The 12,622-nt window shown below is 38.4% G+C and overlaps 1 protein-coding gene across 1 annotated transcript; it reads right to left on the reverse strand.

The window, feature by feature from the left end:
* Nucleotides 1-383: 383 nt before the first annotated feature.
* LOC137272075 (uncharacterized) lies at nt 384-5,967 on the reverse strand. The gene is made up of 5 exons (XM_067804443.1): nt 5,959-5,967; nt 4,345-4,670; nt 2,063-2,155; nt 1,092-1,205; nt 384-793 (listed from the first exon to the last, which is right to left on the reverse strand). Exons 1-5 carry the CDS (start codon nt 5,965-5,967, stop codon nt 613-615), a joined length of 723 nt encoding a protein of 240 aa, XP_067660544.1. The 3' UTR covers nt 384-612.
* Nucleotides 5,968-12,622: the final 6,655 nt, after the last annotated feature.

Genomic DNA, 12,622 nt, shown 5'->3' on the forward strand with positions numbered 1-12,622 from the left:
TAGACCGGCGCCATAAAGCTGGAATATTGTTGAGTGGGACGTTAAACAACCAACCAAAACTCAACCACAACAACGTTATCAGTGGGATAGAGTTCTCCTCTTCTAATAATCTGCTCTCGTCAGTCTATTACTATTACTATTACTATTGTTATCTTGATAGCGCGGGAAGTTTCAATAGGTGCACTCTTCACACAGAGGTCGACTGTATTCCCAGCGCGTTTTGGTGGTTATATTTAATAATGCTGTTTGTAACGATGGGGACAATCTAGTGACAATCTTAGTGTAATCCAGATCAGCTTGTTTCAGCCAGGGATATGGATACAGAGCATATTCTATTGACTCTGTGAAATACGCAGTAAAGTACAAACAATTTGGAGTCAAGGTACTTTTTAAAATTTTATTCTTCATGAAAACAAATCGCGTAAATTGAACGACATGTTCCCATTTGGCAATGGGAAAAATATTGTGCATATGGAAATATAAAACTGGTGAAATCTTTCAGTATGAAATTGTAAAATGTTAAAACATACAAAGCTACTGGTATGGGATGCACAAAGCTGGTGGAAGTAACTGAAATGAGTGTGTTATGGGGGGTATTGCTACAAGTAGAATCTAAAGACATCTCATATTCTTGCAAGAACAGAACTTGGGTACTCGAACCGCCTCCTGTCTGATACGAAGGTTTGGGATCTGGTAGTTGTCGCAGTAGGCCCACACATAAATGGTATCGAAGTGTTCCACGCACATGTTCCTGGCGTAGAAGAAGTTGTAGTGGTTGCTGCAGTAGGGGTTGCTGAGGAAAATAAGCCATTTGTCAGACCGGTTTGAAACCAAAGTAATTATGTAAAACGATCATGTATAATTGAACAACAGGATGATAAATTGATCGATCTCAATCAACACTATGTTACGCGATCATGCTGTTTGAAAAGCAAATGAACAAAACACGAATTATTTGAATGTACTGCTACTGAAACATGTCACAGAGGCAATTTGTGCTGCTCTCGTTATGAATGGACAGTTGTTGTCACGAAAAACCCCAAAATTATACATTCGAGGTTTTCATGTATTTGAGATGACAAACTACTTACGCGCAATAGCCGAAGTCAATTTCCTGGACGTCAGATAGGATCCAGCAGCGTCCCTCATACCTGGCGAAACTTCTCAGCCTCTTTCTTATAGTTGGGCAGGAAAAGCTATGGTCACTAACAACAAACAAACGCAATATGAATTTACATCATGTATGTAAATATTTTAAATTATACACAACGATGAAAATGATGTAAATGTTTATATTTGGAAGTCTCTAACATTACTATTAATTCAGAAGAATTTTCCGCCAAGATTTGCTGTCATCACCTTTTTCCAGCGGTCACCTAGTGCTGCTGTTTTGGGATAGTTGAGGGAGGCTAAAGATTCAGCTATTTTTATACAGAACAATTAAAGGTTTACTGAATGAGGGGCACATCACTTCATTGTAGTGAGAAAGATGTGCATTCATAATTCGAATGGGGTTTGACATGGTTTGGTAGCAATGCAAGCGGTGGCCCTATTGACATCAATGGAAGCTACTGTAATATGCACAAAGAAGTGATAAGATTACCACAACAATACCTTGAAAACAGTAGAGAACAGATATTTACGCGTAATATCGACATAACTAGTATCACAATCTTGATCACAAACTTAAATCTTTGCTTTAGTAGCAACATTCTTCCAGGAACTTGTGTTACTTTTTCTGTCTTTTCATAGAGATTCTGGCATTACATTTACGTTTTTTGTGTGTTATCAATAAGATAGGAAGTAACTTAACCATAATTATACGTCTATGCTTCAATGCTACACTTCATAAAATGTTAGCTATGAGGCGGTTGTCAGAAAATAATGTTAACGGAATCTGTATCAGACAATCCAATGACTGATATGCGAAGTCACGGCACTCCGTAACCGAGCATGCTGACATCGTTGCTTTAACTAAATATTATGGCTGGAGTGAAATAAAACAGTGTTCATAATCCCACCCTAAGTGGGAGATGCTAATTATCTATAATGCATTACTTACACTGCATAGATGCCGTCAGTGGTCTCCGTGAGCACCGGTGGGAGGTAGACTGCGAGGTCTAGACGTTGAGATCTCTCCAAGTTGATTGAGTCACTGAAACATGTTTGGCAACATACAAAAAGGTTGATTGATGTGGGTTGGGTTTTACGTTGCCTTTAGCAATAGCCAGCAATATGGTGATAGAGGACGTCAGAACTAGCTTCATACATTGTGCCCTGCGGGAAATCGCATCCGTGAGGAGTGATTGTTTTAACCTCAGGGCTATGTCGCAGTGAAGTTCCCTGAAATTCTTTCGGACCATTTGGAAAAAAAACGTGCCCGAAACTATGTGCAGAGTAATGCTCAGTGAGGGAAGGAGCCAAGCATGACCAAAACCAAATACATTCAGTTGATTTGTAATGACTGTTGTAGACCGTTTCACAAAAGTCTTTATTGGATAAAAACGTTGCAATGTGTGAGATAAAAAATGTTGCATTTCTCTGCAAATATGGGAAAATAAAAGAAAAATGAAGAAAGTAAAATAAAATGCTATGTACGCCTTCAGCGTAGTCAGTGAGTTAAGAATCTAGATCACATCAGCAACATTTTTGCCATCTCGTGACTGAAACAAGGTATAGATTAATAATAATAAAATAATTAATAATTAAAACTTAGATTATAAACACCTGTCAATGGAGGACAGTAAAACAACTAGTAACACATATTTATATTTAAAACTAGTAATTAAATCTGAAACAGTTAAACTATAAAGGACAATACTTTATAAACACGAGCTAGAAATCGACAGCAACTGAAGATAGATCACCATACTAGGGACCATTGGGACTTGAGTTGATTTGCTCCCTGCATAAGCCCTAGCTGGATTTACACCGTCACTTCAGCTGCTAGCAGTTTATACACATCTAGCCATACCCTTCCACGTAGATAAACGGTTCGGTTCGCTATGAATATTTATTCAGCAGTGTGTTACTCGTAAACGAATTGGAACAACATTTTCTGTGTCTCATAAAACACATAATCCCTTCAACAGTTAGTAATTTAGACACATCTAGCCATACCCTTCAGCATAGATATATTATATTCGATATGAATATTTATTCAGTAGTGCGGTACTCGTAACAAATGAGAAAAGCGTTTTCTGTGTCTCATAAAATGCGAAATGTATCGTGTCTCCGGGTGACGAGCGAACTCATTTACCACTGTTTAATCCCTCCTCTCGGAAGAAACACATATTCACTGATGACGAATACATTCGCAACCACAATTCTGCATATTGGAGAAAGAACTGAATGTATGAAAGTCGCTTTACGCCGCAAAAGCAATTGTCCAGCTGTTTAGGGCGAGAACTAGTAACTATGCATTTCTACATGTGCACTTAAAAAGAACAATACCAAAACGTATGATCTCAAAGACAAATTATAATATTACAGGTGACGTAAAATAATGCCAAAAGCCATATCATGCCAATTTCTCTTAAAAAATAAAAAACCCATGGCTTGAAGCTTGTGTAAAATGTTTGAAATTAGAAAACATTAAAGTATGTTTTACGTATCAATACAGTATCCAAATAATCTAAAAGTATGTGTTTCATCGTATACTGTCGTTGACAATGAATACACATAGGAACAGCATAGCACTTTCAAAGGACAGAATGAGCTATTGATGTATCAGAGAAAGAATAAAATGACAAACTCGCGACAGCTAATGAAGCAATCATTATTGAGTAGCACAGTAGTTATTTAAACGTTTGCTCGTCTCAACAAGGCCTCGATTCGAATCCCACAGAGGTAGAATGTGTAAACCCCATTTCTGAAGTCCTCCCCGTGATTGCTTACAGGGTGTACAATCTCGGGATGAATGGGCTTTTACACCACCAAACCGAAAGTCAATTATAACATTTTCATCATTGTGTACAAGTTATAATTTACTTTCCGTGAAATACCTCTGTGTGGAAAATATATCACTCTTTCGACAGCCGTGAGTCATTGAGGTGAACATGTTCGTAAGAGGCAACTAACGGGATCGAGTGGTCAAGCTTGGTTAACACCAGTCATCGTATCCCAGTTGATTAGAGCGATGCTCATGCTCTTGATTACTGTCTGGCTCAGACTTGATTATTCACAGAACGCCTCCATATAGCTGGAATATTGCTGAGTGCGGCGTGAAACAACAAACCAACAAAATTTTATGACGTCATGGCAGCAGCGTAGGTTTGCAAGCTGACTGCAAGATGACCAATTAAATGTCTGAATGACCTAACAAGTAGTTTAAACGTCTCTTACATGGGATATCCTTCAGCACTGTCAGACAGAGGACTGAGTTCCACGCTGATGTCGTATGGCTTCACGCACTTGTGGTCGGCAGGCAGGAAGTGCCTGTCGAAGTGGTCGTACATCCCTCCTTGAGAGTTGAAGGGGTTGATTGGGTTTTGAATCGCAGTAACAGGGTTGTGAAAGGGGAAATTGGAAGGAAAATTTAAGGGGAGACTTGGAAGTTGTATCCCGGTCTGTTGCCCCGGGTCATGAGTATCGGCCTGGCGTTTTGAGATAGCATGTTTGTTGAATGCTGCACCAAAGCAGGACGAAATGCCGATTGCAAGAATAAAAATCTGGAAAGAAAGAGAATAGCTCGGTCACTGGCGACGTGGGCTACAGCACGACGTTGACTACACGGATGGATTTCTCAGAATACTTGCTTGTGCATGCACCTTTAATAGTAAACTGTTTTATACTGAAATGAACGACCAGTTCAAATGGCGATGCTCTAAAATAATTATCACAGGAAGAAATAAAGAAAGAACATTTATAGTCACCAGGTCGGACAGTCACTACAGTTAAAATTACAGTTTCGTTAAAATAACTTTTAACTCTAAACCTATCGTTTGGTCCGTTAACACTGTTCGTAAGTGTTCATGTCACATGTCACCTTCCTAAAGTGTTTAATAACTACGATCTTGTCATACATACTTATCTCAGCCATCATATTACTTTGGTGTACAATGCGTTATGGGAAGTTTCTTCAAACCCTTTAAATGTTACATGTTAGGGGTCCAGTTTGCTCTATATATAGTATATAGAACAAGGTATTAGAAATTTTATTACACTATAGAACGTCAGTGACTACAGTATGATGTTCATGTTTTGTTCGTTCATATCGCAGTCGTTGAATATTGGATTAACGTCGGAAACGAGCCAACCAATCAACCAAATTAGCGGGACTGACTTATCAACAGAATTTATTTGCACGTCAAGCAAACACAGTAGAGTTTAGCAGAGGCTATTGAGAGTCTCTCATTTATTATACTTAGAGCTTTCAGTGAGCCCACAAGAGTATAATACAGAATTTCGTCTTCAGCTAGTTGAAAAATACATGTTAAACATTTCACTGATAATCTCACATTATAACCTGTGCAAATAAAGATTGTCATGTCATAATTTTAAAAAAATATTAATCATGTTTGTTTGTTTTTGATATCCCTGACCATATTTAGGGTAAATGTATTTTATCTGGGGTTTTGTTAAACAGAAATGTCGGAAATTTTACCAGTACTTTGGTTTGCGTTTGGCAACAATAACACAACAACTTAGATACATAGAAAAAAGTAATGTTAGCATTTGTGTGGAACTGATTCTCTTTCAGTTGAGAATATCAACTTATTTAGTCGTTTCATCCATCCATGTACTTTCGATTCTCACAGAAACCTCATAAATAATTACGTTTGGAATGGAGAAAGGATTTACTGATAACTGAACATTGGAAAGGAATTATTTTGAAACCAAAATTCATATTAAGAAAAACAACCTCTGCGTTTCACCACTTTTGTGTTTCATAAAAGACCCGTTTCAAGTGCTCTTGATGAATAACAAGTCAAGATTAAGCACAGACAGCGCACTCACCTTCATCATTCTGTTAACGAGTCGTCTTTTCGTCGGGGAAATTGTAAGTGAAGAACTATGCAGCTACCCTGTATTTAAAGTGTTTCGTGAAAATAAAGAGACAATACGAATCCATTGAGGTAATCCTACAAGCTTCTGTTAACCCCAGCGCAACTTCCTTCGGATTATTGGTATCATCCTAATGCTCCAGTCTGTCCATATAATTCAGTGATCAAATAGACTGGACACTTTTATGACATATTAAAAAGGGCCATTTAGTCCACAGGGTGAACGCATTTTCCGGTCGATGTACATCTGTCCAAGGTAGAAGCTGGAGTTAACGATTAAGGGTGCATGTACAGGTATCTGCATGTTTGAATGCTTTTGCGTTTGGCGTCTTACTCTATAAAATTAGATTGCCATTGAACCATCTTTACAGCATGCGTATTGAAGTTTATCGGTCCGCCTACGCTACATGTTGTGCACCTCCGTTAATAATCTCTATATAGCAGTCATATTTGAAAGTGCGGGTTAAGAAAAAGGGTTCAGTATTAAGTGTTTTGTTCAACAAAAACAATATTGTTGAAAAATGACCGTTAGTGTGTTTTCTTAGTGGATGCCATCAGACCATGCATTTTTGTGTACGTTTCTTAAAAATCTGAACGTATTTTCACAAAATGTTTACACGTGTGCATTGTTCTTGGTTTTGAACTTTAATGAGAGAGAGAGAGAGAGAGGGAGAGAGAGAGAGAGAGAGAGAGAGAGAGAGAGAGAGAGAGAGAGAGAGAGAGAGAGAGAGCTAAAGCTAACACTTAGTAAATTTGCTGTTGAATGGCATGAGGAGGACATTGCCAAATTTGCCATATGTGATCAAACTCATTTCTGGTGCAATTATGGGCGGTAGAATGGCCTAATTTGTGGTTCAACAGTTCGCCATCACATCGAAGATCCGGGTTCGATTCTTCATGTGTGTACAGTGTGTGGAGCCCATTCATGTTGTTCCTGTCGTGAAGTTGCTGGAATATTGCTGAAAGCGGAGGTAAAACTAAACGCACTCACTCTGAAGCAATTCCTTATTTTAACCTGTACAATCACCGAATACATAGTTATTCATGTGTTTGGTTTTCTGACAACAAATGATTAGTATTTTCAAGTACACTTGCAACTGAGGACGTCAATGACGCAGTATCGCCCCTGTATTCGCACTTGGCTCGAAACAAACCTTTTTCGAAAAACGTAAAGGAGGACATTAAAATACTCCTCACACATGGTTAAGCAACGAGTATTTTCAGTGTAATATCTTTTAAATTATCAATCGCGATAGCGATTTTTGCCGGCATGTTACCCAAAAGTAATATTCAAAGAGTACTTGACCTTTAGTGAAATTGATTTGTCTGACAACATTGATAACATCACCCGAAGACAACCAGCCTCAGAAACAACATGCACAATGTGTTGCATGAATGTGCTCAACATTTCACAGATCTCTGGTACAACAAACGGGATGGTAATGTCCGAGAAAGGGTTGTATTGATGTTGTTTTGATAAACAGCAACACATGTGCATATGGACTGGTGCGCAAATTACCATGATTGGGACATTGGAAGTCGTGTTTACGGTCTCCGTGTTTACCCCCAGACTCTGGATGAACGTTCATCTCATGATGGCCATACGCGTTACTGGAGACAGCTTCACTGTCCAAAACTTAAATGTTAACACTTTGCTCATTGCAGCACATTTTGCACGACAGTTTCACTGATACATGCTTTTGATTATTTGTGTAAGTCTGTTATTGCTCAAGACCATTTTATTTCAGTTTGTTAATCATGTGTACATATGTTTCACCTTTCTATTGCATCATTCCATGATTTGCAAATTCAAAATAAATGAAAATGTAATGAGACTAAAAACTGTGTTGCTAACGTTTTTTGAGAACTATATATAACTTGAAAGGAGATTAAAGTAACGAAAATCACAGACCTTTTACCAGAATATATAATTAGGTAGAATTGTTGTTAATGACGATGCAGTATTATCCTTGTACTATCAATACCATTTCAGTTTCTCACCACTCACTGGCGACCTTTGCAATCACCTGTAATGACGAATAAAGTCACAAACGAAAAATAGAATTTGCACAAGCTACAACGCAATCACTTCATTTCATGCGAATATTTACCAATCCGTGACAATCATGGCAACTCCTGTCGTATGCTTGTTACAATGATCAGGCACCTGCTGACCTACATTACATACTGAAACAGAATGTCAAGTAGTGCTTCGCTGCACACCCCTGACAAATGCAACAGAGGACATAAATATATTGCATGAAAGGAGAGTTTTCAATTCAATTGTCGTATGGAGTCTGCTGCATACATATTTCAACACATAACGGAAGTTGGAGAAACACAATTTTGTTTGAGTTATAGGCAGATTTATTATTGCCCACTGCCTTCGTCTAATCGCAGATAAGCCCGAACGGCAAGGTGTTTCTGAAGCATCCATTTATGTTTTCTTCTAAAATACATCGGTAAAGGATCAAAAGGCGCCGACAATCAGATGATAATGTGTTGGCGCCAGTGTACCATTCCAGTCCGCCCCTCGTAACGGAAGCGTCCTCGTGATTTAACTATAATAGGTCAGGGCGAAAGTGTGCTGTATTACACTATACATTGTAGTAGAGCGAACTGTATTTCTTAAATATATTATTTGTATCATTTTGCTGGGGAAATATCAAACGTTTTGGTCCTTCTGAATAGTGTATTGAATATTGATTAAAGGTAGCATTGCATGGAGTCGGTTAATTACTTCATATAAATTCGACCTTGTTATACGATATTAACTTTTTATAATTGGGAAGATGGCAAAGAGTGCCCGGGCAACCATTGATATCGCGAGATGAGAACGTGATGTATCTTGCGCAGCGGAATTAGGTACAGGGCAATACATTATTCATCATCATTCAGACTACGCATCCTGTCAGCATGGTAGGTAAGTGTGACTTTCATCTTACATTTAACATATATAAATGCAAGGTAAGCCTCGTTGTGAAACAGAACTGGGTGTTTATGAGCTTATTAACCACAAAAACAATCTAGATTTATCTTTCTCCTAAGACGACTGTATCTCTTTTTTTTTAATTTTCTATTTTGGAAGCTATACACGTTACCTAGCATCGAGACTGATGATTATAAAGTTTATATTAGGGAGGGACGGTGGGGTAGCTCGGCGGTTAAGGAGTTTGCCCATCACGCCAAAGACCAGAGTTCGATTCCCAACATGGGTACAAAGTGTGATGTCCATTTCCTGTGTCCTCCGCCGGGATATTGCTGGATTATTGCTAAAACTAAACTCACTCTCTCACTTTTACGGAAAATAAAATACAGATGTGAATTATGAACCAATGTTTTAAATATTTTGTTTATGTAAGAAACATATTCATAAATTTAAAAATATTACGTCATATACTAATTAAAATCTGAAACCAGGTATTAATCACACTGTGAAAGAAGGGTTTCCCTCTAACCGTACCAGGCCTGCTGGGTTGTTGGTTTGAAACAACCAGATGAAATTCTAACAATAGGAATAATGTAAATATCACATTTCCTTCTTGGAGCGGGATATAGTCTCATTAATGTCAGAATGTTTAATCGTATGGTACAATTGTTTTATTCTTGTATGTTATTCAACCTACAAGCAGGCACAAATTGATTAAGCATATTGTACTCATTTGCCAATTGTTATATTCTGGTATGTTACTCCACCTAAAAGCAGACACTTGTTGATTTATCACACTGTACTAAATTGTCATCAGTTGTTTTATTCTTGTATGTTACTCAAGCTAGAAGCAGGCACATGTTGATTAAACATATTGTACTCAGTTGCCAATTGTATTATTCTTGTATGTCACTCAACCTAAAAGCAGACACATGTTGATTAAATACATTGTACTAAATTGTGAGTTGCTTATTCTTGTAAGTTAGGGAAAGTGAAATCGGGACCAAACTTCCGTAATGTAGGTTTCGCTTTCGCGGGAATGGTCAAGGTACAGTGACCACAGAATTTAGCGTGCCCTGGACTCACAGGAAAAACGAAGAAATGTGAGACGTCGTCATGGTATATATTTAGTGTTCACCCATAAGGCACATTGATGAAATTTATCAATCAGCGCCATCAGTTATATTTAGAAGCACGGTTATGCCAGATCATTTCTACCCGAGGGAATAAAACTATGGAACTATAAAATTCAAAATATTGATACTTTATCTCGATTCTCAAACAAAATATCACGAACTGTATATCTTTGACTTAAACTAGGGACCAAGAATATTCCAAATCATCCATTCTTGCCTGAGGCGTCTTTGTATTGATTTGAATTCTGTAAGGTTTCATTATTGTATTTATGCAATAAATACACGAAATTAAGACCAAAATCGTATTTCTGCCTAGTATTTAGGGTTTAGTATCAAGACATATGCATCCCTCACTAGCAACCATCTACACTAATTATTAAAATATATTCAAAAGAAAAGTATGGACATATTTATGCCATCATCATAGGGAACTTTGATTGTATCGTTATGACCAGCACATGGGCTTGTAATGCAAACATCTGTCATCAAGGTATGTACTGTCACTAACGGGGTCGTAACACTGTGTAAAATGATACGGGTGTATATAAGGTCCAAAATATGCTGAATTAATGCCACCCGTCAGTGTGCTATTCGTCGTATTTTCTTAGACACGTACGCCTAACTGTCATAATAAGTTTAGGTACATTTATTCATGTTTTGAAAAAAAATCAGGAATCTGATTGCCTGTGAATAAAATGTGGCCCATAAGATCGCCGGCTCTATTCACTGCGGGGCAGGTCAAGCGCAAGGTTGTCAATGGCGAAAGCACACAACACTTGTGATGACTTATGCAAACTTAGCCAGCACGTTCTCCCGACGTGAATCCGATGGAACACTTTTGCAGCTACCTGGATCAACAAATTAGAAAACCACCAGCACTACCTGTCACCGCTCAGCAGCTGGATCCTAGGATCCTAGCAACGGATCACGCGTAACGTCATTCGGCGTCTTACGTCATCAATACGTCAAGGTGTTTTGGCGTGTATCGAAGCCATTGCTGGTTACATTCACTGTTGATTCAGTTCAGACTGTTGTGGCTCGTTTCCTTCTGCTTCAGCCAAAGGAAACTTGCATGTAACATGCTATAGAACTGAATACTCTACTGAAATTAAACAAAACTGAAGTTCATTTATATGTGCCTTTCTTATCTTTGCAACTGTGGTCACACACACTGTATAATCTCGTTGCGCACCAGTTTAGTTAGTGGCCTCACCGAATCATCTTATTTGTAGAAATGCATACATCATGAATTAATGTAATCAGTTATTCATTTGATGATGATATCAGAAGATACGTCTTCAAGTACGTATTTTAAGATAATGGAGGCCATCCATGTGCCTGCAACTGAAGTGGAGCGAAGACTACGCTATTCTCCATGAAAAAGAATGAGTGAATACTGCTCGAGGCCGCATCGGCAATAGTGCATCTATTCGTCTTGAAACCTGACGCGGACATGCGAAAGTTCTACTTATTATGCATTTAATGACGCAAGCTGATCGGTTGCATTCGATGTTTATATGACTGTGTTTCTAGAACAGAAATATAAATCCTGGAATATTGATACATTTTAAAGCACACGTATGTCCGTGCGATTGTAGGATGCTATCTCGAATCTCAGTCTGCGGCTCCTGATATGTGTTTTTTTTAGTTTCTATTACCGTGGTCCCTACAGCTTTGAAACATTAGAAAGCTGGAATTTATTTGAGAATGTATTTGGGAGTACACATAATAAGAATCCATTTGTGTGATGCTGGACATCAACAAAGTCTTAAACAGAAAATAGGCTTCTAATAATAGATAAGATTATTTTATGCGCTTCTTAGAAATTGGAAGCTAGATAGGACAACAATATATGGATGGCAACTTCTTTAATTCTAGTGCAGAAGGTTTCGACACAAGGTCTTGTATTGATTTTCAAGTATTTTAAGCCTCAGTATATTTAAAGAAGACCACTATCTGTATACCTTAGGAAACAACAATCCTAGACACTAAACAGTGATTGGTACAGGCAGGAACATGGCGCAGGCTCAGAGAAACCCTCAAACTGAGAGCATGATGTTCGGTTAATTGGTATGATGAAAGTCGCTATCGTCTATACGTAACCGACGACGAGGCTGAGAGACCGTGTGGGTATGAGTGTCGAATGACTGTAAGTAGGGTCTCATTTGAGTACCTGGGGCGCTCAGTGGTCAACGCTATCAATAGGAAGTTCTGTATACCGCCCTGATGCCATATATGAATAACCGTCCCCTTGCCAGTAATTACTAAGTTCGCGAGCCAGAATAGCTCATTTGCAGAAGAACACCATCGGACCATTACCTAATACGGTAACGAACATCTTGGACGCCAAGTTCGAACTAATCTCCACTTGTTTAAATCTGCTGGTATATTTGACATGGCAGAGGATTCTTGTGATGAAAATCTGACAGGGTGAGGAGGAGACTGGCAAATTTTCATGCAGCTGTACCAGGCACTGAGATGGTGGTACATTACTCCAGAATTGCGTGATAAGCAGAATGGTGGAGAAGGCATGTGACCATACCTTGTGGCAT

The sequence above is a fragment of the Haliotis asinina genome, chromosome 2, assembly GCF_037392515.1.
Source record: "Haliotis asinina isolate JCU_RB_2024 chromosome 2, JCU_Hal_asi_v2, whole genome shotgun sequence".
Classification (NCBI taxonomy): Eukaryota; Metazoa; Mollusca; class Gastropoda; order Lepetellida; family Haliotidae; genus Haliotis; species Haliotis asinina.